At 40.7% G+C, this 26,642-nt stretch overlaps 1 protein-coding gene across 5 annotated transcripts in view; it reads left to right on the top strand.

Moving 5' to 3' along the window:
- Positions 1 to 26,642, top strand: part of pde4a (phosphodiesterase 4A, cAMP-specific) — a 60,714-nt gene that overhangs the window by 30,210 nt on the left and 3,862 nt on the right. For 4 of the 5 annotated variants that reach the window (XM_058769819.1, XM_058769822.1, XM_058769823.1 and 1 more), the window contains 13 exons: positions 11,188 to 11,373; positions 12,184 to 12,220; positions 12,373 to 12,443; positions 12,914 to 12,963; positions 15,297 to 15,409; positions 20,771 to 20,864; positions 21,054 to 21,217; positions 21,341 to 21,439; positions 22,693 to 22,857; positions 22,989 to 23,088; positions 25,920 to 26,074; positions 26,170 to 26,292; positions 26,408 to 26,590. In XM_058769819.1, coding sequence (XP_058625802.1) covers positions 11,188 to 11,373; positions 12,184 to 12,220; positions 12,373 to 12,443; positions 12,914 to 12,963; positions 15,297 to 15,409; positions 20,771 to 20,864; positions 21,054 to 21,217; positions 21,341 to 21,439; positions 22,693 to 22,857; positions 22,989 to 23,088; positions 25,920 to 26,074; positions 26,170 to 26,292; positions 26,408 to 26,590 — 1,540 coding nt within the window. Of the gene's footprint in view, positions 1 to 11,187; positions 11,374 to 12,183; positions 12,221 to 12,372; positions 12,444 to 12,913; positions 12,964 to 15,296; positions 15,410 to 16,006; positions 17,828 to 20,770; positions 20,865 to 21,053; positions 21,218 to 21,340; positions 21,440 to 22,692; positions 22,858 to 22,988; positions 23,089 to 25,919; positions 26,075 to 26,169; positions 26,293 to 26,407; positions 26,591 to 26,642 lie in introns of those variants that run through there. The other variant, XM_058769824.1, reaches the window with a different exon arrangement.

The raw sequence follows: 26,642 nt of genomic DNA, 5'->3' as shown, positions 1-26,642 counted from the left end.
TGCTTTCTCCCAACAGTCTAACTTAGAATAAAATTTTCAACTTTTTAGCTTTGACAGAGTCTCCAAAAACAACACAATGTGAGTAGCATGTATCCTCAGGGTGAATGCAGTTCATGCGGTTTAAGCAAAATGCTCCATGGAATAGATTTCTTCCCTCTCCCACTAATGACTGTTTTTGCCTTTTCTATCAATGAGCATAATTATTATCCTCTCAGGATAACTTAATTAATCCTAAGAAATATAGGTGTAATACCTATGTTGAAGTGAATGTACCCTCATAGGCTTCTGCTTAAATCTTTTATTGCTCTCCTCTGTTGGCAGTTCAGTGCCACTCATCTGTCTGTCAGTGCCGTTCTACAAGGTCAACCACCATAACCAGGAGATTGATTTTAAAATTCAACAGTGAATAATAAAACACAATTAGCAAATGAAAACATTGTTCACATTCTTATCCTGTTTCCTACAATTAAACTCGTTTAATTTTCCCTCATTATACCAGTCAGCATTCATGATATGTTTTTCATACTCTGGTATCATATCATTGTGTCTTATAAATTTTGTGTGACAAATCAATTGTGAAGGTTGCCATATTAGATAAAATCACATTAATATACTGCCTGGCACAAAGAAGGAAGATAGGAACTTCAGATTTACACTGTAGAAATAACACAAATGGAAAATGGAAATCAAAAGAGATAGATAGATAGATAGATAGATAGATAGATAGATAGATAGATAGATAGATAGATAGATAGATAGATAGATAGATGAATTGTAATGTTGATTTTAAAAGATGCTTCTCTAATTAAACTTAAATTTCAATTAGTGCTCATGTGTTGCAAAGTCCTTATCCTTTTTGCACAATCATATTGACAAGCAGTGCTTCCAGGCATGATAATAAAACAAACAACAGTGATTGAAATCCCAGTGTCCAATGAAAAATCTGATTTTTTTTCTTTCCAATGCAAACCGTGCATATAATGCTCTCGTAAACTCCCATAGAAGCACAGTGTCACGGCAGGACTCAAAATGACGTGTTTAGAGACTCTTGTCCAATGAACAGCAACCTTCGCTCCATTAAATCAACGTAACAGGTATCTGTCATAGACACCCAGTGAAGCCTGGCTTCAATGGGGTTCTCCGCACCATCTGTTCATGGAATCCTGTGCACAGATTCATTTAGATTAGAGTACATCACGAAGAGTGCGATGTGATATTCTAAGTATTACTACAAATTAGAAGTAATACCTAGAATATCACATTGTGCTCTCCATGATCAACTTAAATTATATTTAGTACAAAAGATTATATATATAAAGAGTTTTATATAAGCATGAATAATATTTATCATTTTTTTATAAATCATTAATTCATTAATATTTATAAATCATAAATTCATCATTGATGCCTTTTTAGGGGAAACCAAGCTTCCTGTGCAGTCTTAAACCAATTTTTGCTGATAGAGTTTTAGATCTATATCTACACTAAATCCAACATTAAAACCACAATATGCCTAATATCAACCCCCTCATGCTTGCAAAATAGCTCTGATGCATCAAGGCATGAACTTCACAAAACATAAGCATGTGTCCTGTGGTATCTGGCACCAAACAATTAGCAAAACCTTCTTTAAGTCCTATAGGTTGCAAGGTGGGGCCTTCATGGATAGGATTTGGTCCAGGATATCCCATAGATGCTCAATCAGATTGAGATCTGAGGAATTTGGAGGCCAAGGCAACACCTTCAAATATTTGTTCCTCAAACCATTCCTGAACAATTGTTGCGGTGTGGCAGGGTGCATTATCCTGCTGAAAAAGGCCACGGCCATCAGGGAACACCATTGCCATGAGGGGTGTACGTGGTCTGCAACAGTCTTTAGGTGGGTAATACATATCAAAGTAACATCCACTTGAATGCCAGGACCCAAGGTTTCCTAGCAGAAAATTGCCCAGAGCATTAGACTGAATCTGCCTGCATTCTTCTGCCATCTCTTCCCCTGGTAAATGACGCACACAGCCATCCACCTGATCTAAAAGAAAATGTGATTCATCAGACCAGGCAACCTATTTCTATTGCTCCATGGTACAGTTCTGGCACTTTTGGTAGTGGACAGGGGATACCATGGGAACTCTGACCAATCTGTGGTTATGTATCTCCATACACAGCAAACTGATGTTTTCTGACACCTTTCTATCATGGCCAGCATTACTTTGTTCAGCTATTTGAGCTAGAGTAGCTCTTCTGTGTGACTGGACCAGACAGGCTTGCCTTTGCTCCCCACATGCATCATTGAGCCTTGGGCACCCATGGCCCTGATGCCAGCTCACCAGTTGTCCTTCCTTGCACCACTTTTGGTAGGGATTAACCACTGCATTGCGGGAACACCCCACAAGAATTGTGGAGATGCTCTGACCCAGTTGTCTAGCAATGACTATCTGGCCCTTGTCAGAGTCACTCAGATCTTTTCACTTCCCATTTTTCCTGCTTCCAACACATGATATTCAAGAGCTGACTGTTCACTTGCTGTTTAATATATCCCACCCCTTGACAGGTGCCAGTGTAATAACATAATCAATGTTTCCAATCAATATAATCACTTGTCAGTGGTTTTAATGTTGTGGCTAGTCAGTGTATATTAATATACAACAAAAAGATGGATAGATAGATAGATGGATAGATGGATAGATAAATAGCAATGTTATGTGACTGTAATGCATAAGATAGATTGGTGCAGAGAGAGATGGAGAGATGATGGTGGCGCAGAAGACAACTCTACAGTGACACAAAGGTAGCTCTTGATGACTCACTCCCTCCCTCTTTTTCTGTATCTCTCTCGTTCTCTCTCTCCAGTCTGGATTAAAATAACAGAGCCCCAGCAGCCCCAGCCTGCAGAGGGGGAGTTATGCTTTCCATCTCAGAGACAGGGTGATACTCTAAAAATACCCCTCTGTGTGTGGGCTGCACTAGGAGATCAGGGCGGGGGTGCAGCTCTGTACATTACAGATTTGGTGTATGCAGCATGAGACTCTATATGTGCCGTCTAAAAGCACAGGATGAATGCTTTTACTGGATCCGAGCCGGTGTCAATATCTCTGATTGGCTCATTACATGGATCAGTGCATTAATTGTATTTCCAGTTCAGCTGCGATGTCTCTAATGGTGTCTCTGAAGGGCTTTTGTTAGATAGCCAACTGACCACTGCTCTCTTGATTATGGAATTCCTTCCCCCAGTAACTTCTTTGTCTTGGTCATTACACCAGGAAATGATGTTCGATTGATGCTATTAACAAATCAATATATTGTCATACAGTGAAATGGAGCACCGCAGCCTACCTAAGGGTCTGTTTTCGCTGGCGTAAGATGTAAACAAAGCTCAAGACTTTGCATTTTTCAGATAAGCTATTGTGTCTGAGAATGAAACAGTTTCAGTTGTAAATGGTCCTTCGTGTATCTTCCTCCCAGTCCGTTTATATATTCAGCCTGTGATGTGCTATAAATCCCAGTACACTGAAACCAGTGAGGATGGAAGTGCTCAAGTGCTGCTGAGTGTTGAAAGCAGACAGATGCTAATCGCAAGCAACTCTCATTAAAACAAACACTTGTTCGGGGCTTCCCCCTGACATTTCAGTTCACTAGAGCTTGTTAAAAGATGTGAATGCTGGAAAGCAGATTCTTAATAGTTTCCCATTACTCCTCATGGCCCCTAGATGCACAGGGACGATTTCCATATAAAAGGTTAGTGCGCACTAGGGATTGAGAGGAGCAAACGTAGTGGTGAGAGAGAGAGCCTTTGGGATGCCAATGGCTGTACTCAGTAGGAATTAGTCAGATTTGAGTATATGAGCAGGAAGCTGGCAGGCTGTTGGCTGCTTGGCTTGGGCAGCACCAACACCACTGAGTAATGTTTCTCAGTGATGGCTACTGTGGCATGGCAGTGGGGTTCACTGGGTGAAGTTTGCTGTTATGAGGTCACAGCTGGGTGACACTGCAGGATGGGATTGAGAGGAGAGCGCAGTGGGGCAGCGAATAGAATAATTTATTGCAGTCAGCCTGCCAGTCACGAATGCTGTTCACAACAAGCAGGGGCGTCATGCACTCATGATTTTTTGAGGGGGCACGGGGAGGGGGGGTCATGCTTGTCATGTGACGCACAGCAGCTTTTTACTTAAGTACCAGATATGGGTGTCATGCCATAAAATATTTTTAATACGACTGACTTTGTATTTAATGTGAATTTAATAAAAATATTGTTAGTTACTAATGATAAAACTTTCATTTTACAGAGAGCAAAGAACATTTAGGCTACATTATCTAAGAACATTTTCACTTCAGTCTAGCCAGAGTTCAGGCACTCTCAAAAACTCCCATTAAAATCACTGAAGCTGTTTACTCTGTGAAATGAATATCTTACATACATTCGTACACACATCTGCACTTTGTTGTTTCTTATGAGAGAATTAGCCAGATAATTCAGTCAGCGAGCAAGTGAACTAAACACCGTGTTTCAGCGATGACTCATCTGAACGTCTCTGGTTGGCTATTGCATTCATAAGCTCATCAGAATCATGTGTGATTGGTTATAATGCAGCGCTGTACAAACACGCCTGTCTCTGGCTCAGCGCCAGCCAGCGAACGCAGATTTGAATTTAGCAGCTGATGCTGTTAGAATGAACGATCTAATCACACCGGTGTGATTGTATCAAATATAAAAAATATTAATCGGCTATTTTTTTGTCTTTTGGAAGCTGCATTCAAAATCCACTTGGCTCAGAAATCTTTGAATGGGCATGATGCCTCTGACAACAAGGGTTATGCTTTTAGGCATCAATTTTGAAAGATTTTAAAGAATACTTCACCCAAAAATTGTAATTCAAAGATGATCGTTCCAAACTTGTATGGCTTTCTTTGTTCCCTGAAACACTAAAGATGAAATTGTGATATTGGTTGATGTTTTTCATTCAAATACAATGAATGACAAATTATCTGTAAAGGAAACAAAAATAAAGACTTTATTCAACCATTTCGCATTCACATGATGCTGCTGACGCAGGAGCTGGTATTCTGACGTAGAATTCGTAGTTTTCAGTCAGAGGAATGCACACGAATGTGGCGTGGTACTGTCGTGAACACACATCAAAGACTGACATGGAAGAGAAGAAATTGTTGAATAAAGTCGGTATTTTTGTTTTCTTTGCGCACAAAAAGTATTCGTGTAACATTATGGTTAAACCACAGATGTCATGTGGACTATTTTAATTATGTTTTTACTACCTTTTCTGGGCCTTTGATTTCATCCATTGAAAATATCTTCATTTGTAGTCAAAAGATGAAAAAATATATCTTACAGGTTTGGAATGACATGAGAGTGACTAATTAATAACAGAATTTTCATTTTTGGGTGAACTATCCCTTTAAAAAGACTATAGTGTGCAACGTGTATGTAATAGTATGATAGTTTGTTTTTGTGTCCTTTTAAAGCTTGGAAGTCTCAGTCTTTTAAGCACAGTCTTCTGTAGAATGAAGAAAGTCACACTGGTTTGGAAAGACATAAATGCTGATGTTAATGCTGACAAAATTTTCTGGGGTGTATTTATAGCGAAGACAGTGTACTGTTCTTGAAGTCAGCAGTGTGCTAATATCATTTGTCTAATAAGAACTGAAAGGTATCCCACAAGGATTTTAATGAAAATAGATACTGTATATCAAGCAAAGGAACAAATAAGTGCACGAATAACTGATGCAGTGCAACTCAGAGATATCGGGATCTGACAGGGAGCAGGATGGTAGTAAAACAAGTTTTGTGGCAGCCCATCATGTCTGTACAGGACTCCGACATCGCACACCACAGAAGAGTCACTCTTATATGCAAAGCCGAGGCTTATATGGAATTTGGAAATGCATCCAGCCATAATATAGATAGTAAAAGCAATCTTCTCAATGGCTCTCAGAGAAATGACTGTACAGCTGAATCAATGGTATCAAGGCTATAAAGCCTCTTCCTGAGGGCAGATGCCTGGCTTGTCTGTAATGGTAGAGCTCTCACTGTTGGGACACTTTCAATGGGGTGCTTCTGATCCTGTCTGTCAGATAATCTGCTGTAATCCCCAGCTCTCTTATCTGACTGGAGCACGGTGTCCGGCAAGATGACTTCACGCCAGGAAGCGCAACATGGCCAGCCTGCCTCTTTCAGTCCTGGCTGTGTGTTTGTGCGGGACTGTGACACAGGGCACAGATCACAGCCGGCTCTCAGCTTCTATGCTTACCTGCCCTCCGGGAGCCGGTCACTCACCTGTCTCGAGGGAAGAGGCTGAGCGTCGGACCATCTTGTGGGGGAACATCAGGAGCCTTGTAGGTTTCACCAGGACTCTAGCTGCTGGATGAAAGTGTTCCACACGCTCCCTTAAATATCTCTGTGAGTCAGAGCGGGGACTGATGAGACACAGTTCGCTGTAATGCACTGCCAAAGGGACAGAGCACCACAATAAAAGCTCAATCACATGGTATCAGCTGCTGATTAAAGAGCCAGTGATCTGACAGCATCATATAAAGTCACCACTGATTTTATGATTGCCCCCCACTCCCCAACATCTACCCTCTCCTCTGGCCCCCTCCCTGCATGCAGCAATCAACCAGGTGCTAAATGCCTGGGTGAGGAGAGGGGGAGGCAGTCATCGGGGGCGTTGGTGTGCACAAGCAACAAGCATCTGTGCTTGGCAGCGGAGAAGGTGGAGGCAGGAAATAACTGTCACTCTCCATTCAGGCTGCCATGCTGGGAACGGGCGAGCGGGCGGTGGTGGTTGGGGGTCGGGGGAGGCGTTAATCATTAACTGAAAGAGAGAGAATGAAGGGTTTTTTTTGGCGAGAGGTCTTTTTTTTTATTGCTCTTCCCACTTCAAGAATTCACTCAACTCCGCTGATGGACTGCAGCCATGTGCTCAGGGAGCTCCAGAGTCTCCAGGGCCCAGGATTTGTGTTTATTGGTGGTAAGGAATCAATAAGAGGGTCATTGGATGGAGTGAGCCTGTACATATCGTTCATGCTGTCCCTCACACACTGTACATCAAGTTTTAATTAATTCAATCAGCTTCTTGAGTCAAACTTCAAAGCCTTTTAAAACCCGGAGTATTAATGGAACGTAATCAAATTCCTTTATTATTGCTCTGTAAGTGAGAACATTCGCAATGAGCTACCGGAACACTTTGTAGTGGCAAATAGGGAGTAAGTCCTACAGTATGTACTTGAGGTAAGCTCTTCAGATGAGGGGTCGATGGTTCACCTATAAATTTGGGATTACATGGTGGTGGCATTAAGATGGGGGTAGTTTTAGTGCGTTTATTTGGCGAGTCGTCTTTTAGTCCAAATCCTTGTGACTCAAAGCTACTTCTTTTAGAGCATTATACACTGTATTACTCATAGGCCCAGATTTATATTCAATTAATTTCAAAACTGGCATCTGAAAAGCTCTGAACGTAAGAATCATGCCTCCACTTGCACTCTCCTGCACTGTGTAGAGGACGGTACAACATTTATCAAATTACTTTAATTGTGCTGTCACATTCAGGCAGCCTCTTGGACGTTAGGAAGACATCCTCATTGTGTGAAGCCTTCAGGGGGCACATGTGTGAGCTATTATGAATTTTAATTCTTCCCTCAGGACTTTTAGAACGGTTTCTTTTATTTTTAGACATTGGTGTGCATCAGTTTGAGCACCTTTGTATTTGAAAGCAGTAATTGCTTTTCTTTCTTTTGGAATTATTGTAAGATTGCAGCTTTTTACAGTCACTCCAAGGTTATTTAGCGAGGCGTAGAAGATATATAAACAACCCAATCAATTCGCTAGGGTCTGTTTTCAGAGGCACAGGGATGTGCTGATGCTAATGTGTTATCTTTTATAGGAAACTCACCCAGCTGGCACAAATCCTTTCCTCTGTGCCCCCTATGATCATCATGTCATTGTCCAGAGTGCTACTCTCCAGGGGTTCTGTTATCGCCAAATGAAAGCAGGAGCTGCCAATGGCATATCCTGCACTCACAGCGTGTGAAAAAGTGCGTTGTGTGTGTATTTTATGAGTACATTATCTATGATGAAAGCTTAATGCATTTTTCCACCCTTATTGATTACTGAAGCAAGATAATTGCTGCTTCGTCTTCCACAATTATTTTATGATTGTTAATACACGCCATTTGCACACATGCACGTGCAACTTGATGGTAGTGGTGTTTATATTAATTCCCAAAACAGCGAATATTGTATTCCTTCAATTACTGGAGCTCAGTTTTAGATTTCCAAGAGTTAGCGATGCAGTGTTTGACACATACACACAAACACACAAAAATGCCCTTTGATTGTGTATCTATGAGGGTATAGCGAGTGTGTCTCTTGTGCCTTATAAACAAATGAAAACTCCAATATCCCAGCATGCATTCTGCTTGCTTTTTATTCTGGGCTGAGTCACAGTCATAGACACAAATTACAGAGAAGGAGGCAGTGAAAAGCAGAGATCTTTGAGAGACAGAAGACAGAGACTGGAAAGAGGGAGAGAAGGATGTAGAATGAGGGTGAAAGAGAAAGAGAGGGGCTCGAATCACAACACAAGAAAGGGGAGGAGAGGGGGAAACTGGTTGACAAGGCTTCTCATTTCTTATTGTTCGCTCCTTTGTGGATAGTCTCTGAGCAGCACAAATGTCACATGACTACAGGAGGCATTAAAGTGAAGCACAGACAGAAAAGCAGGAGCATTCGTGTGCGCCCACACATTCTCTCTCTCTCTCACACACACACACACACACACACACACACACTACCTCTACAGGCATGAATACAGTGCAAGAAAAGCAACACACTCTGAGCGAAAGGCGCCGTGTTAATGCTGAAAAAAAGAGCTTGTTCTTCATAATAGGAAATGGGTTTACAGAAAGCTGCTATTTGGACTGCGCAGTAAAGCCTGACTGCTGTAGTTATGCAGATAGTGACAAGCAGTGGTACGTTGACTTTTTAAGGTCAACTGTGTGTTGTCATGTGTAATTGGAGTTGCAGTTGTTGCTGGAAAAATAAAATGGTTTTGGAAGAAGCCGTACATGCACCTAGGGCATGTAAATATTTAGATAGGCCATGAGTCACCCCCCTCCCTCTTGCTCTTCCTCTCCTCTCCTCCTTCATGTTTTTGCTCTCCTCAAGCTTTTTTAAGTATTTGTGCACTCCATTTTCTGTCGCTCATGTCGCTCGGGCTTGCCATCGCTGCGAGAGGAATTCTGTGAGCTGCGAGATAAGGAGTGTGAGAGCGGGAAAAACAGAAGGAGCAACTGTAAAAGGGAAGGGTTTAGATGGAAGCAGAAGAAGCGCGATATGGAGAGGGAAGAGGAGGTGTAGGTCAAGAGCCTGCGGCGGTGTTTGTCTCGAGGGGCATGTAGAGAGGACAGGCAGGGCCTGTTTACTGTGGATTCACATCACTCGGGATCTCCAGAGAGAGGGGATGACAGCTGCTGGAAAGAACCAGCTCAGGCATGTTTCAAGTGCTGTAGCACTTGTAGCATGTCTGTGTGATAAAGAAAATGTAAACAACTGGCATAAAAACTATTCGAACCTAGGCGTAGTCCAGATCCGGCTCACCAGCTGCCACGCAGAAACAGGAGCTTTCCATAGCCACAGGCTAAAATGTACCTTCAGTTCTGCAGTTAGGGGCAGGAGACGAGCTCAGATGTCTCATGCACTGCGTGTGGGAAGAGGGGCTTTAGTATTTTGTCTGTGAAAAGCGAGGGAGTGAGGGGGAGGAAGAGTGACTGACAGCGCGAGAGAGAGACTGAAGTCTTGGCAGGCGTCTAGTTCTGACGCTTCACTTCTGAAGTGTAGGCTTTGGTTTGAGGTTTCGCTGGTGCTGGTACCCATAATTCCCGGCATGACTCAGAGTTGGAACCAGAGCTGAGGAATTGGGAATCATGCAAAAGCCCCGTCTTTCTTCTGCTTGGCTTTTCTCTCTCCTTGCCCATGACCCCTGACCCCGCTATGAGCTCCATTGGCAGATGCTTTTTTAGATGTTTGAGGCTCTGGTGATCCCAGCCAAATGGTTCGAGGATGAGCTGTGTACTTTGCAATTTGCATTCGGATTTGGTGGCATTATATGCCTTGTTTACTACAGGCCAATGACCTGCAGTAGTTTTCTTACTCACTTTCAGCTCTGCAGTCATTAGGCTCTCCGGATGACTAGTCTTCAATCATTATCACAGAGCCACGATAACTGAACAAATACAGTACGTCTATTATAACCCCAGATGGGGTCAGACACTGTATCCGGTACTTTTCCACTAGTCACATGTTTAATGCTTAAACTGTGTGGATTAGTCCTTCCACAGATGTCTGTGTTTAGTGTAAAGATTAAAGCAGCAGTTCACCCAAAATTAAAATTTTTCCATTATTAACTCTGCCACATGTGGTTCCAAACCTTTATGGTTATTTTTCCGTGAAACATGAAGGATCAAAAAAATAAAAAAATAAAAAATAAAGACACCATAAAAGAAGTCCACATCACCATATTCATATTAAGAATAGAAAATGTTCTACGGCAGCTCCCAGATCTCTATTTTGCATGTTTGAACTGACATGTCACATTTAGTTACAGCACATTCAACTTACATTTATGCATTTGGCAAAGTTTTATCCAAAATTACTTGCATTTCATTCAAAGTATATATTTGTATCAGTTAATGCACACTCTGGGAAACAAACACATGATTTTGGCATTGCTAGTGCCATGCTCTACTATTTGAAAAGAAAAATCCTTTTCTATTTCACACAAAAAGGATATGCATATGGGTTTGGTGACATGTGGGTAAGCAGATAATAACAGATTTTTCATTTTTGCGTGAACTATTTCTTTAAGCCACAGAGTGCTCATAGAATATAAATTGTGAAGTGGTGGCTGAGGGTTCTTCTCTGATTAGGCTGGTGATTTCCTTTATTGGTTGTTCAGGGTGACACAGTCTTCATCAGCTCTTTATACATTCAGAGAGCGTTTGCTGTCTCTAGAGTAAGAGGCAATCATGATTGTTTGTGTTTCACATCTCTATTTGTGCTGTGTTGGCCAGAGACTGGAAATCTAATGCTGCCACTGGCAAAGCTTTGTTTGAGCTAAATGACAAGACATGCATTTTTACTTTCTCTCCCTGTCATTTTGGTTTCTCTCTCTACAGCTATGATGGGGAGAATGGGCCCTCTCCTGGCCGCAGCCCTATGGATTCGCAGGCGAGTCCTGGGCTGGTGCTCCATCCCTCCTTCCCTCAGAGTCAGAGACGGGAATCTTTCCTCTACCGCTCCGACTCCGACTACGACATGTCCCCCAAGACCATGTCACGAAACTCCTCCATCAACAGCGAGGGGTAAGCCGTCTCCCTCAACACGCAGCACAGTCTCACTGTTTACTGTCTTCACTTTTCATTTCTAAAAGGCCTCAGAGGAAGTTCTTTTATCCCTGAATCACCATGCAGCATTAAGCACATCGACTAAATCCCTCTTTACCCGTCTCAGTATAATACTGTTACACCCTTAGAAGAGCTCACGCTCCCAGCATGCAGCAGTGACCACTGTGACTGCCGCTTGGATTATGGCCAAAAAAAAAAAAAAAGGCATAGTTTTGATGTTGGGTTGAATCTATTTCCTCACACCTGGGGATGATTCTGGCTTCATCTGAATATTGTTAAAAGACCATTTGTGACCCTGGACTACAAAACCAGTCATAAGGGTCCATTTTTCAAAATTGAGATTTATAATAAATAAGCCTTCTGTTGATATATGGTTTGTTAGGACAATATTTGGCCGAGATACAACTATTTGAAAATCTGGAATCAGGGTCCAAAAAATTTAAATACTGAGAAAATCGCCCTTAAAGTTGTCCAAATGAAGTCCTTAGCAATGCATATTACTAATCAAAAATTAAGATTTGATATATTTACGTTAGGAAATTGACAAAAAATCTACATGGAACATGATCTTTATTTAATATCCTAATGATTTTTTGGCATAAAAGAAAACTCGATAACTTTGACCCATTTTTGGCTATTGCTACAAAGATACCCGTGCTACTTAAGACTGGTTTTGTGGTCCAGGGTCACATTTGTAAACATTTGCCAAAGTGTGTAGTATTTATTTTTCTTTCATTTTACTGGAACTGCTCTTTCCTCTTTCCACAGTCATGCTGAAGATCTCATAGTCACCCCTTTTGCTCAGGTAAGACCCACTGTTGTGTCTGGCAAACAGTATATAATGAGTGCTAATTGCTTGTCATGACTTGCTGAGGTAGAGTTGAGTGATATCCTGCTGTTCACCTGCTCTCTCTCTCTCTCTCTCTCTCTCTCTCTTCCTTCTCCTTTTCCAAACAGGTGTTGGCTAGTCTACGAACTGTCAGAAGCAACTTCACAATTCTCGCCAACGTCACGACTCCCACCAACAAGTCAGTTCAGCTCTTCCAGCTTTGATGCAACAGTTTCTTTATTTCTGCTCTGCCCCCTTATGGCCATCAGTGTGTCCTTTCCAATAAAGCATTTTTATATTTTATTCATGATGAATAATGAAGAAAATAAAGCATATTCACACAGCATAGCTTTTAATTCTAACATAAAAACAAGATTTTATGTTTGGGACTTTATTTTATGTCATATATAAAATGTAATATATATATATATATATATATATATATATATATATATATATATATATATATAAAATTTGCATTTTTACACTATAATATTTATATATTATACATTTTAAAATAAATAATATTTTTAGCGGTATTTTTATATTGACATTGCTCAGTTCATAACAAGTGCAGGCCTCCTCTCAGTGAGCAGTGCTAACTGGATTTATGCCAGTAGAGGGCAACCTCCACCACTATCACTAATGTAATTATCTTTTTGTCCACAGGAGGTCACCAGTGACCAGCCAACCCACGGTTCCCCCAGCAACGCTCTCAGGTATATTTACTGTACTGTAACTTAGTCACTGGTGAGCTTTCTATCTTCCGCACAAGCACTCTCCCACACAGTGTCTCTCACATTACGCATACACTTCCTCTTGTAGGCACTGTTGCCAGTAAAATGCATTACAGCAACAGAAATAGTGGAGCCATATGGGAAACAGGTCTGGAACCTGACCAGATGCTTTAGCTAGCCAAATAACAGCCCTGAGCCGCTAGTTTATATCAGGAACTCTGAAGCGTATCAGCAGTGAAGGTGCTCCACATGTTGAGCTTCTAATATAAATGAGCTATGATAAAAAGTAGTTATATAATTATAAATAAATATTTTTCTTATTTAAGATATCACTTTAACTTGAGCCCACATCAGATCTTCTAATATATATTACATGGTCAATAATATGTAGATATTGCAGTTAGGAGTGTGAGATAATATCGTAATTGTTGTTTAAATGATGTGCGATTTGATTATCGAATATATTGCAAAAACCAAACAAAAACACACCCAGAGAGTGTGATGTATATTAGACTAATGCATGAGCACATTTAGAGATGCATTTAAAAATACATTTAATATTCCCCCAAAATTCAACATAAGATGGCAAAAATGCCACCATGTGACTTTTATATGTAGTTTATATTTATGTCATCTTATATAGTTAATATCACACAAAGAGTAGTTTTTTTCTCCAAATATCAGCACAAATGTGATAAAGATTTGATCAACAGTTCAGTAAACAATAAGTTAATATTAACTGACTTAAATTTTAAACACAAGTTCCTGTTTTTTCTCTATTTAGTCAACAAAAATAATTTAAAACAAAGCTACAGCAAAACTGTTTTGCATCTCTGAGCAACACACTGCCTAGGGTGTTTCATTACAGTTTGAATGAATCAGTTGAATGAATGACTCAATGACTCACTCATGCAGTGATTTGCCGCCAACTACTGGTGATTTTAGGTATACTTCCCCTTTTTTCCCCAAAATCATTTCAAATATCAGTATTCAGCATTTTTTAAACATCAAAACAGTATTTATGTATTTGCAAATGCAGGTTAAATGCATTCCTGTCCTGCATTAAATAGTCTGTATAAATGCATGTAAATGCCACTTCAGATGCAGATTCTGTGCCACCTCTTCATTGCAAACACAAATTTCGCTGATACTGATTTTAATTGATTGGTAACAGCCCTACAGTGTATTACTTTTTGATTTTTATTGATTAAATTTATGAATTTGACACAAAAATGCATACATTTAATTAGGTTAGAAAAAAGTGGCTTTATAAAGGTTAAAAAAAAATACCCATAGAAGGTACAAATCAATTTAAATTTAAAAGTCAAACTAACCAGTTCACAGAATATGAAGAATATCAAAAGCATTAGGAGTCAGCTGTACATAGCAGTCCTAAACCTGCCAAGGTACCAGCACAATAATACGCTCAGCAAAATGTCATCTAATTATCATTATTGACAAAATATTGAGATATTTTCTGAAAATTGGCGCTAAACCCATTTTCCTTTGAAATGGCTTAAGCATGAGCCAATCAAAACTGGTAGATTTTTGCCCATTACCCCAATTTCACCTTGCCTACAAATTTATTGAAATATTGGCTTATTGAAATGTGCATGTCTGACAATGTAACAGGAAAGTGTTCTTACTGTGGATTGAGCACATCTGGCCTGAACAAACAATTCACAGACTCTTTTTTTGACCCAAGAAATTATACAATTTGGTCTCGTCTCATGCAGCCCACGTTGAAATGGTGGTCAAAATGCTGCATCTGTAGAAACTGCACAAGAAGAGAATATGAGTCCGAACAAGTTTCCTGCTTACATTTTGCAATATTCAATTCTGCATTATCCTATACCTCACATAATAAATGGAATGATTTTTAAAAGTCTTATAAACGTGGTAAACTGAGGTCAGTGAGGTTAAACACTGATGAACCTTGCTTGTTGTTCTAATTCTAAAAAGTATTCACTGAAGTTCTTTGATACTTTTATAAGTTTATAAATCAGTTTATATACTTCCTATAATTTTCTTTTTTTTCTTCTGGTTGGAAAAAAATATGATTATTCATTCTTACGAGGGAAAAGATCTATTATTTATGAGGCATTTGATCTCCATATGAAGTTCTTGAAATATTCATGCTTGGAAGTTTTTCTATGAAGACATCACTCAGACAATTCTTTACTTCCTCCTGTCAGGAAACAACATCCCCACTGTTCACAAACGAAGTTCTCGCTGTGTCCCACAGTGAGTGTTAAATGCATATGACAGTACTGTCGTGATGTGGTGCTGATTGCTGTGTCTTATGTCCTGTGCAGATGAGACATACCAGCAGCTGGCCCGGGAGACTCTGGAGGAGCTTGACTGGTGTTTGGACCAGCTGGAGACCATTCAGACCCACCGCTCTGTTAGCGAAATGGCATCCAACAAGGTGTTGCTTCAGTTACTTGCTGTTGTGTCTGTGCTGCCTAGTTTGGTTTCTGTAGAACAGGGGTGTCCAAACCTGTTCCTGATGGCCACTGTCTTGAAGAGTTTAGCTCCAACCCTAATTAAACACACCCGAACCAGCTAATGAAGGTCTTCAGACTCACTAGAAGCGAGTTGGAGCAGGTTGGAACTAAAATCTGCAGGATGTAGAACTTTCTTCATCCTTTCTCTGTCTTGCAAGTGTTTTCTCCATTTTAAGTCTCAATTCATTGTTTATAATTTCCATCCTTTAGATTTTACAAAACACTTAACATGACAAATTAGATTTCATCAAGAAGAGGTTTCAAGATCTGCCATTCTGTGGATTATCACGCATGAAGTACTATATCTGAGTGTATGCAGAGAAAAATTCTTGAGCAGGTTGTGTGCCGGTTTGTCTGATATGGTCCCGCCTGAGTGATGTTCTTCAATGTATTTTTAATTATCATCTGTAAACACTGATGCAAAAAGCTTTTGCATGCAACTCTGAACGCCTTGTCCTTACACTATGCTCTGGTTTGGATAAGGAGGACATGAGGGAGGGAGGAGGGGGCTGCAGTTTGGTCCTGATGCCAGTGTTTCTGCTGTAACCTTCGTTGCTATCGAGCTGCAGCAAGGTCTACCCTGCCAGTTTAACCATTGGCTCTTCACTGTGGCCATGAGGCATGTGATTTAGACGCTGGCCAATGAAAAATCGGTTGCTCTCTTCCATAGCTTGCCTGTTTAAAGAGACAGTGCCATGAAGACTTTGGATGTGCAGTTTTTGTATGGTTCTGTCCATGCACCATTATACCGGTGTTTTGCTATATACCTGATCAGGCAGATGTCAGTATGAGAAGAAAGCAGCATTTGTGTGTGAATGGAAGATCACTTGGGCGATTGAGGCAGAGCTTGTATAATGAAGCAGATAACACACATATTCACACCCAAGCAGAATCGTTCATGCAGAGATTAGCGGAGACACTAAAGCCTAGATTCCCTCCCCTCCTTTTTGTCAGACTATTAAATACATCTCTCACACACACGCACAGACAGACGTTTCTCCATTTTTCCACACTCTTACATGCCGTCTGCCGCACATGCGCTCTCAGGGTGCGTGTACACGCACACACACCCAAGCACGCGCCTCCTGCCACAGCAGCTGATTAGCTTGCGAGATCTGTCCACAGCATCCAGGGAAACAGAGCGAGAGGCAGAGCATCGTCTGAGCTGCATCGGCGAGTCTGACGCTTTGTGTGGATTAAACAGCAGGGCTGCTGAAGAGAGCTGCGTTGTGCTGACAGGACTGGTATTGTGCTCCATGGACTGTGCGCACTGAACACAACTCGCTGGGAACGCTGGGCCCGGGTCCTGGAGCTCTGCGGTGGGGGAGGGGTGTCGACGCAGAGAGAGAGAGAAAGGATGTTTTTCCAGACCACCGCTCTTTTGTAGTTTGACTTTGGACTAAAGGCCCCATCTCTTTGGCGTTTCTGTGTCTCCTTGATTCCTTCGTCCTCTCGGTCTCCTTTCATCCGTTTCCTCCTGCTGTTACCTGTGTTGTTGTTGTTTTCCTTTCTCCTCCTGTCATCCCTCAGTCTCTGTTAGCTATTTGCTCATCTTCATCTTTCTCCCTATCTCCCGTAATTCCTCTGTCCCTCTTCCCACGGCATCCTCTCTGTGTCCTTCAGACGGTCCCGTCTCTTTGACTCTCCATCTTTGTCTGTTCCACCCCTCGCCGCTTTCTCCCCCTCCGGCTAGATCGGGGTCAGCACTGCTCAGCTGCTGGGATGAGATGTAGTCCCTTTGGCCTGTGGATCTGGGCGGCTCCTGGCGGGCCGTTCACAGGGGACACTCGCCTGCAGATCGCCGTGGAGCCTGCTCGGTAGTTTTCAGGAGGGCCTGGTTCTCGTACCGCTTGCTGCATGTAGAGAAGCAGTGTTAGCAAGCGCTCGTCGCTGGACTTTCACTGCCGCTTGCTCCCCGCCTCTTGGGGGCAGCCGTCACTCTGGAGCGTCCCGGCCTGCTGGGCTGCGGCCTCTCTGCCCACACTCTGACCACGCCCACATGCCGCTGGAGCACCCGCCGCGCTTCGGCCCCCGTGCACTTCCGTGCCTCTTGCCTTTGCCAGCGGTCCACGCCATCCGTCACCCTCAGCATGGGCGTACTGGAGGCCATTGACCCGCCGCCCTCTTCTTGCCCCTCACCTGTGCCCGGAGGCTACCGGCTGGCCCACTCCTCCAGCTACAGCCCCCTGCAGGGGAGAGGAGGGTCAGAGCTGGAGCTCGGGGCAGCTGCAGATGGGGTGCTGGATGGGGGTGGTCAGGCCACCGAGCGTAGGACCCCCTTCATGGATCTATTCTGTGAGACCTGCTCCAAACCCTGGCTGATTGGCTGGTGGGACCAGGTAGGGCCAGCATGAACAGAAAAAGGTCACTAAATATCTGTTAGCAAACAGGTGGTCAGGTCTAAGTAAGGGCCAAGACTGTTTGTTCAGCTGAGAGATAACTAGAAATGTGGAGACAGGGTAAAAAGAAAAGTTCCTGAGGTGATTGAGCTGTAATGCTTCTGGAACAGACTACGTGTGATAAGACTAATGTTTGTTGCATGTTCGGTGTATCCAAATTTGTACCGGTTTCCATACCTCAAGTGTGATTTTAAACTCGAGCTCTGAACTTATGCACTTATTCAGAGTCACTTCGAGAGGCTGGAAGAAAATGGCTGCCGCCGTAGCTCTTGGCTTATGTTGTTTCTGTGCCTAGAGATGGACAGAACCTGTACAGCGGGCTTGTGTCTCAGGATGCCTCAACCCCTTTCTTACCACTTCATCTCTCCTTCCCTTAAGCCTTCTCTCCATTGCTCTGTCTCAGGCTGTCCTGGGAACTGACTTCATCTGGTCAATATTTGGTAGTGTAGGACCAGCTTTTTTCTGCACAGTTCCATCATCCAAGACATGTGTACTGTTGGTGAGGTTTGATATGGATATTGATGATATTGAAATGTAGCAGAGACAGTTTGTGCCCCAATGTTTTTAATTCTTTCTGGCAACAAACCTTAAGCCTCAACCTTGATCATGGGCTAAACTTAAGGTTTGTTGTTGCCAGATACAATTAAAAACATTGGGACACAATCAGTGACTCTCCCACATTTCAACATCTTGGGCTAGGATGCTTTCTCTGGTTTGTTGCTGAATGACAAATGTGTTTCATCTGTTAATTATTGGACCTCTAAACATTAGCCCAATAAAATGCACAAGCACTGCATTTTTAAAATAATTTTGGTAACACTATAGGGACCAATTTACTATAGGGACCAATTCTCACTATTAACTAGTTGCTTATTAGCATGCCTATTATTAACAAATCGGCTGTTTATTAGTGCTTATGAAGCACATTCTGCATGACCATATTCTACATCCCTAATCCTACCTAATACCTAAACTTAACAACTACCTTACTAACTAATAAGAAGCAGCAAATTAGGAGTTTACTGAGGCAAAATTTAGTTAATAGTTCGATCATCACTAAAATTGGACCTTAAAATAAAGTGTGAGCATAATTTTTTACATATTATTACTATTTAAAGTGGTTTAGTAAATAATTCAGTGTCAGTACATTTACTTTTAAAGTCTTAAATGTAAATAAAGAGGCTGTTGCCATTTTTGTTTCCACCTTATCAAACTCAACCATCAAACACAGTCTTGGTAAATAAAGGCAACAGATACTATCAGACTCCCCTAGTAACACATATTTGTATTAATTTGGTCTGATTTCCTTTCCACATGATCTGGTTTCATCTTGGTCCTCCAGAGGATGCATGCTAAAAACAGTTGGCACTCTGTGAATGTTTTAATAATGACTCAGCACAGTACAAACAGAGCTTTGGTACAGTATGCACTTGCACAGGAAAGAAGATTTTGTAATGAAGCTTTATATAAACTCACAGCTTGACTGTGTGAGATAGATAGACATTGTGTATTGATCCCTGAGGGAAAATTCAGGAAGATTCAGGTTCACAGTGAGAGGGGCTGATAGCTGTGACAGAAGATTGACTTGGACTTACTTAAAAATTACACTTAACATTGATTGTTATTTCTCCTGTTGTGTTGTTGATTAGAAATTGTGAATTATTTTTGTCTATAAGCTCGTTATGTTCAGATGATTTAACGACAATGATGATGTATGTAATAGAAATGCATTTGCATATGTCTGATACACACACATCCATGTAATATAGGAAGGGAATAACATGCAGACCATGAAAGAGAATGAATAGAAGCACAATCAATGGATAAATATGACTGCAGAGGGTGATTATATAGCATTAGAAAAATAGAGAGAATGTGGAGGACGGAGATAAAGAGAGACAGGAAACGAAAATGAGGGCTTAAAGAGAGAGATAAAGACAGAATGGAGGAGAGCAGGAGATGCAGTAGAGTGATACAGAGAGTGTTGACCTTGGAGGAGGTCAGAGACAGACACCTGCCTACTCTCTCAGATTGTCACCCAACCCATCGCCTCGCTCCCATCATGCTGCAGGAGGGACTGTGAGGAGGCAGTTGCTAAGGAAACCTGCTGGTTTCCATGGAGATTGTAATGTGTGAAGGACCAGTCAGTGGGACAGACCAGGGGTCTTATCAGAGTCGTGCTGTGTGACTGTGTACTTGTGTTGCGTTATCTGCAGAAGTTGCACAATTTCAGTCATTTAAGGCACATATTTGTTCTAATTTTGTTACAAAGACCTTTCTTCTCCTATTTGTTAGAGCAATGGTTTGCAGACAGTTAAGGAGACCACTCCACAATGCTCTCCCCCGATGGCCATTATTTAATTAGATTTTAATTAAAGACAAGCCCTTCCTCTAACCACACAATGTTACAGCTACAACATTAAAAATGCCTTAGGTTTATTTGCATTTACAATATCTGCGCACTGTATTAGCACAAACTGCATATGACCTTGCAGTACCACATACCATGGTGACATTCAGACATTTTCAATATATGTCTTAAGTCTATCTGCAAAAGCAAAGGTAAACATCTAAATAATACAGAAAAAAAAAAAGTTTTAAAGGGACAGATTATCCAAAAAATGAAAATTCTGCCATCATTTAATCACCATCATAATCGTCCAGTGCTGTTTAGAACCCAATTTTCTTCTTCTTCTTCATCTTAATTTTTTTTTCTTTTTCTTTTTTTTGGGGGGGAGGGGGTGAACTATCCATTTAATAAAAGTTTCTGCTCAGATAGACTGAATTAATTTTTTTCGTACCTTATTACCATCTGCTGTGTACTTATCACTCTCCCTTTTTCCCTGTCTGTCTATCCCCATCTTTCCCTTTTCTGATCTCTAGTTCAAGAGGATGTTAAACAGGGAACTGTCTCATCTGTCTGAGATGAGCCGCTCGGGGAATCAGGTGTCTGAATACATCTCCACTACCTTCCTAGGTGAGTGAGTCTGCACACGCTCTGCTCTGTACATCTCAGCCTTGCTTCTATTTTCAGAAGAGCACAACCAGAGTTTCAACATTGCAGTATGTTATACTGGAGTACATTCACTGCTCTGAAACACTCGATGCTTACTGATTTGAAATTAGCTGCCATCTGTTAAAGGTTTATGCATTGGTTGTGTCTCAGACAAACAGAATGAGGTGGAGATCCCCTCTCCTACACTCCGGGAGCGAGAAAAACCAATGTCTCACATCAGCGGTGTCAAGAAGCTTACACATAGCTCGAGCCTCACCAGTGCAGCCCTGCCCCGCTTCGGAGTCAAAACCGAGCAGGAGGACGCACTGGCCAGGGTAAAGGCACAATGCATGCATACTAACTCAGAACTTTCCCAACACCCAATCCTCTACCATTAATACTAGTTATTGGTATGAAAAAGTCAGTTTGTCAAATGGATTTGATGATTTAATTTACAGGAGCTGAATGACTTAAACAAGTGGGGCCTTAATATCTTCCGTGTGGCTGAGTACTCCAATAACAGACCTCTAAGTTGCATCATGTTTGCTATCTTCCAGGTGTGTGGTCTCTGTTTTTTTCTATAAATGTTCCTGTGTCCTTCTGTACTTTTGAAATATTAGGCTGTGTCAGATGCAAATATGTCTGTGTGGTTTTATTTGATTTGTATGCTCGTTACTAAGGGTGGGTAAAAATATAGATTTTCCAGTTATCACAATATCAAACAATCACAATATCAATTCTTAAAATCCCCTAATCAATCTTTTCAGTGGTTGTGTGGAAATGTGCTTGAATTTCCTGTCTTGTACATGCCACTGTGTTCTGCTGAACTAACTCACTCAACTACATAGTTCATTTTTAAAATGGATATTTTCTTAATATTTCAAGTCAGAATTTTGCCTGTATTAATGTTCCTGCTAAGTTGTGAATGTTTTGAGCTGAGTTTTCAGTCTGTTGATGTGATGCAATAAAAAAAAAGCATTCGCAGATAATTAATTTCCTTAATACTGTATGTAAGCATTACTGACATTACAACTGAAATATACCAGCTGAACTGAATCATATCAGACTTAAGACCTGTTCACACCGAGGACGATAACTATAAAGATAACGATAAAGATATAGTTCTAAAATCGCTCTCAATATTAACGAATAGGAGAGACCATACCACAGCTGTAACGATAAATGCACAGAGTACCGATATGGAATCACTTTCAGAATTATTTTTTCAGGCTGATGAACGATAAAAACATTGACACCCAATCAGAATCAATCCTGCTATAACGTAGTGTTGTCAAAAGACTCTGTACTTTAAAAGTGTTTAAATTTCATTAATTAAAAAACAAATTAAATTTGGGTGAAACTTTACTGTTTACTGTTTTTCATACTTTTTTTACTTGCGGAAAAACTTGAAACACAATTTAAATAAGTATAAAGAATGGCATTGATTTTTGCACATTTTATTTTTGTTTGACTTTATTATTAAAAATAGTGTGTTTTTTAATTAGCATGTGGTACCGAAATTGGTACCAAGAACCGTGGATTTTCACTAACAAACGTGCGCTTAGAATAAACAGACGATATTGTCCGCTAGTGTGGACGCTAATATCGTTATATTTATAGTTATCATTCTTGGTGTGAATGGGGCTTTTTACTGGAATCAAAATAAGAATCTAATCCAATCAGGAAATCTGTATTGATACCCAGCAATGCTAGTTACAACAGCAAACCTCTTCATTATTTATATTGACTCATGATAGTTTGTTTTATTTCCACTCTTTATGTTCTATCTACGATCTGCAATGCGTTAAAGGAAAGGGATCTATTAAAGACATTTCGGATCCCAGTGGACACGTTTATCACTTATGTGATGACACTGGAAGACCACTACCATGCCAACGTGGCCTATCACAACAGCCTGCATGCCGCTGATGTCACACAGTCAACACATGTGCTGCTCTCCACACCGGCACTGGACGTGAGTATATGCCAACATGGGGCAGCCAGTGCCCATTCAAAAACAAAAAGTTTCATTATCTGAAATCAGATTTCAATGTCAGCACTGACACTTTACATAATGACCATCATACTATGGCATCTTCCCACCAGGCCGTTTTCACTGATCTTGAAATCCTGGCTGCGTTGTTTGCTGCTGCAATTCATGATGTAGACCACCCTGGAGTTTCCAACCAGTTCCTCATCAACACCAGTAAGTCTACATTGATGATGTCCTCTGAGAACTGGTTTATGGCAGCACAAAATCATAGGCTTCAACAATAAGAATGTATTCTGCTTTTTTACTGGGCTCTACCACAAAAGAAACATAATTTTTAACAACATATTTTTATATATTCTACAAATAATATTAAGTAAAATGATAATAATGATAATAATACATTTATATACAAATATATTTGCATTACAGATACATTTTTAATGCAAAAAATACTGATGTTTTGTTTACTGATGCTTCCAAGACTACCACAGATTTAATCAAAACTTCATCTGTGTTAGTCAGCTAGATAATTATAGGGGCGGGGAAAAAATCAATTCACATATGAATCTTGATTCTATCTTCTGCCGATTTGCATTGATTCACAAAATTGATTTTCAAGTGTTACATTTGAACTTTGCTGTACTATCAAAAGTTATTGACATGTTGGTGTTATTATTCACAGTAAGCTGTGAAAAGGACTCAATGCAGTACTCGTACTGACAGACACACAGCCGAAGTGCAAACACAAATGCTGCCTCTCGGAGGCATGCAATCCTGAGTTCTCTTTCACAGCTTATTGCACTTAAATGGTCAAATACACACATAATTATGTCAAAATGCACATTGTGTGGACTACACAATCTATTATGCCATATGTGAACATAAACAGTTTGGAGCAAATCGGATGTAACAGCATATTAGATCTGTGCGTTTGTTCTTAAAGTGTAAGCAGCCTAATAAACTTTGCCGTTTGTTGTATTAAAGGTGCCATAGAATGCATTGATACAGTATTTTAAATTGTTCTCTGATATCTACATAGAAGGTATGTGGCTTAGGTAAGGGCAAAAAATCTCCAGAAAACGATTTTACATGTCCATTTACAACCCTAGGATTTCTCCCTAGAATGAAACGGTCTGGTTCATTATTCTTTTGTTTTTATTCAGCCATTATCAGCCTTTAAACTGGCAATAAAACGTTTACCAAGCCACATCGCTTCAATCCCAGTACACATTTACCCAACTACAAAAAGTATTTCTAAATAAATACAACAAAACATTTATTGCGACCTTACGTGAAGTATTATGACAAAATGTATTATAAAGAAGAATTGGACCTATTCTGCAGGTGCATTAATGCATTAAAATCCTAGTATTTTAAATTTGTGATTAATCATGATTACGCGATTACATTTTTTAATCGATTGACAGCACTAGTCTATATACACCTTGGGCGTCCGTGGTACATTATAAAAGTAGCCCAAAAAAAACGCAACCCATGGCTCTGTAAATTTTTTTTATTAATCGCATGCATTAACGCATTAACTTTGACACCCCTAATTTAAATATATTTCGTCGGGTAATTATACTGTATATAAAATAAGGGCATCAGGGAGCTGTTATTAAATATGCGAGGCACTGAAACTGCTTTTGAACGATCGGTCGATCGCGTTATAGTTTCACTTTCAAGATATGCGATAACACAAACTATGTTTATACTATGGAGCGGCAGTACTCAGTATTTTAAAAGATCAGATGCTTGTCAGTGGTGCTCAGGATCTGTAAATCATTCGCCATCATCCTCAGTCATCTCTCCTTACTCTGTTTATGTGGTAAGTGAAATCTTATGTACTGCAATGTAAGAGGCTACCGCTAGCAAGCAGCTAACCATGTCTCTTTAGTGGCTTGCGTTATTTTATTAGAACACGTTATTTGCTTTCTGTGTCTTTCTGAATAAAGACACCAACCCATCCCTGCACTTCACATCCCCTGCACAGCCTGGAACATAACATTTGTGACCCTGGACCACAAAACCAGTCTGAAGTGTCAATTGTTCCAAACTGAGATTTATACATCATCTGAAATCTAAATAAATAAGCTTTCCATTGATGTATGGTTTGTTAGGACAGGACAATATTTGGCTGAGATACAACTATTTGAAAATCTGGAATCTGAGGGTGCAAAAAAATCAAAATATTGAGAAAATCGCCTTTAAAGTTGTCCAAATGAATTCTTAGCAATGCATATTACTAATCAAAAATGACGTTTTGATATATTTACAGTAGTAAATTTACAAAATATCTTCGTGGAATATAATCTTTACTTAATATACTAATGATTTTTGGCATAAAAGAAAAATCTATAATTTTGACCCATACAGTGTATTTTTGGCTATTGCTACAAATATACCCCAGTGACTTAAGACTGGTTTTGTGGTCCAGGGTCAAATTTATTTCCATGGTCTGCCATTTTCGCTGTTGTCCTCGCTCGTTTCTTTACAATACCTGCAGAACTTCTGATGGTTCGGCTGACGGCAGGCCTAGAACAAGGGCGGGTTTATGCAAATGTTGGGGGCGTAACTAGTAGTGCTCCCGACTGTTACGTAACAGTCGGTGTTATGTTCTGATTCGCCTGTTTTTCACTGGTCTTTTTTTATTCACGAGATTTACATAAGAAGGAGGAAACTATGGTGTTTGAGGCTCACGGTATGTCATTTCCATGTACAGAGCTGTTATTATTTAACTATGCCAAGGTAAAGACAGTTTTTCATTCTATGGCACCTTTAATGTTAATAAATAAATAAATAAATACAATCTGAATTGATTTATGAGGTACCAAAAGTTTCCCACCCCTAGAGATAATTATATTGTTAACTAGGCTTGCCATATGAGGGAAGATACCGGTATTAAATTTTATATTGTTTGTTAATATACTGCATCTGAGGCTAAATATTGAAAATAAAATGGGCAAAATCAGCAACAGCGTCCTCACTCGTTTATGTAAGGGACCCAAGGAGACCCTGATAGCCTGTCCTGCTCTTTTTTACAGACTCAGAACTGGCATTAATGTACAACGATGAATCTGTACTGGAGAACCACCACCTGGCTGTAGGTTTCAAGCTTCTGCATGAGGAGAACTGTGACATCTTTCAGAACCTCACCAAACGGCAACGGCAGAGTCTGCGCAAGCTGGTCATCGACATGGTTAGACCCTGATTGCGCCGCACTGAACCTCAGTTTTTTTGTATTCCTGAGGGTCTACATTTTTAATGAACACTTTAATTTCCTTGTCTTCTCAGGTTCTAGCAACAGACATGTCAAAGCATATGAGCTTGCTGGCAGATCTAAAGACAATGGTTGAGACCAAGAAAGTGACAAGTTCAGGTGTGCTGATGCTAGACCATTATAATGACCGAATACAGGTGTGTCTTTGTCATGCAACAAAACAGTTCAAAACTATGACATGAGTCTGTAAGTGCAGACTAGAAAAAAGACAGACTACTTAGTCACAAGTGTGTACTGTATGTGTGTGTGTAGGTCCTGAGGAACATGGTGCACTGTGCTGACCTTAGTAACCCAACCAAGCCCCTGGCAGTGTACAGGCAGTGGACTGAGCGTATTATGGAGGAGTTCTTCCGGCAGGGCGATAAAGAGCGAGAGCGTGGGATGGAAATCAGCCCCATGTGTGACAAACACACTGCGTCCGTGGAAAAGAGTCAGGTACACATTTAAACACCCACACAAACATACATTCTCAACCTTCTCTGACATA

This window comes from Onychostoma macrolepis, chromosome 03 (assembly GCF_012432095.1).
Source record: "Onychostoma macrolepis isolate SWU-2019 chromosome 03, ASM1243209v1, whole genome shotgun sequence".
Taxonomy (NCBI): Eukaryota; Metazoa; Chordata; class Actinopteri; order Cypriniformes; family Cyprinidae; genus Onychostoma; species Onychostoma macrolepis.
This window is presented reverse-complemented; position numbering and strand designations above follow the sequence as displayed.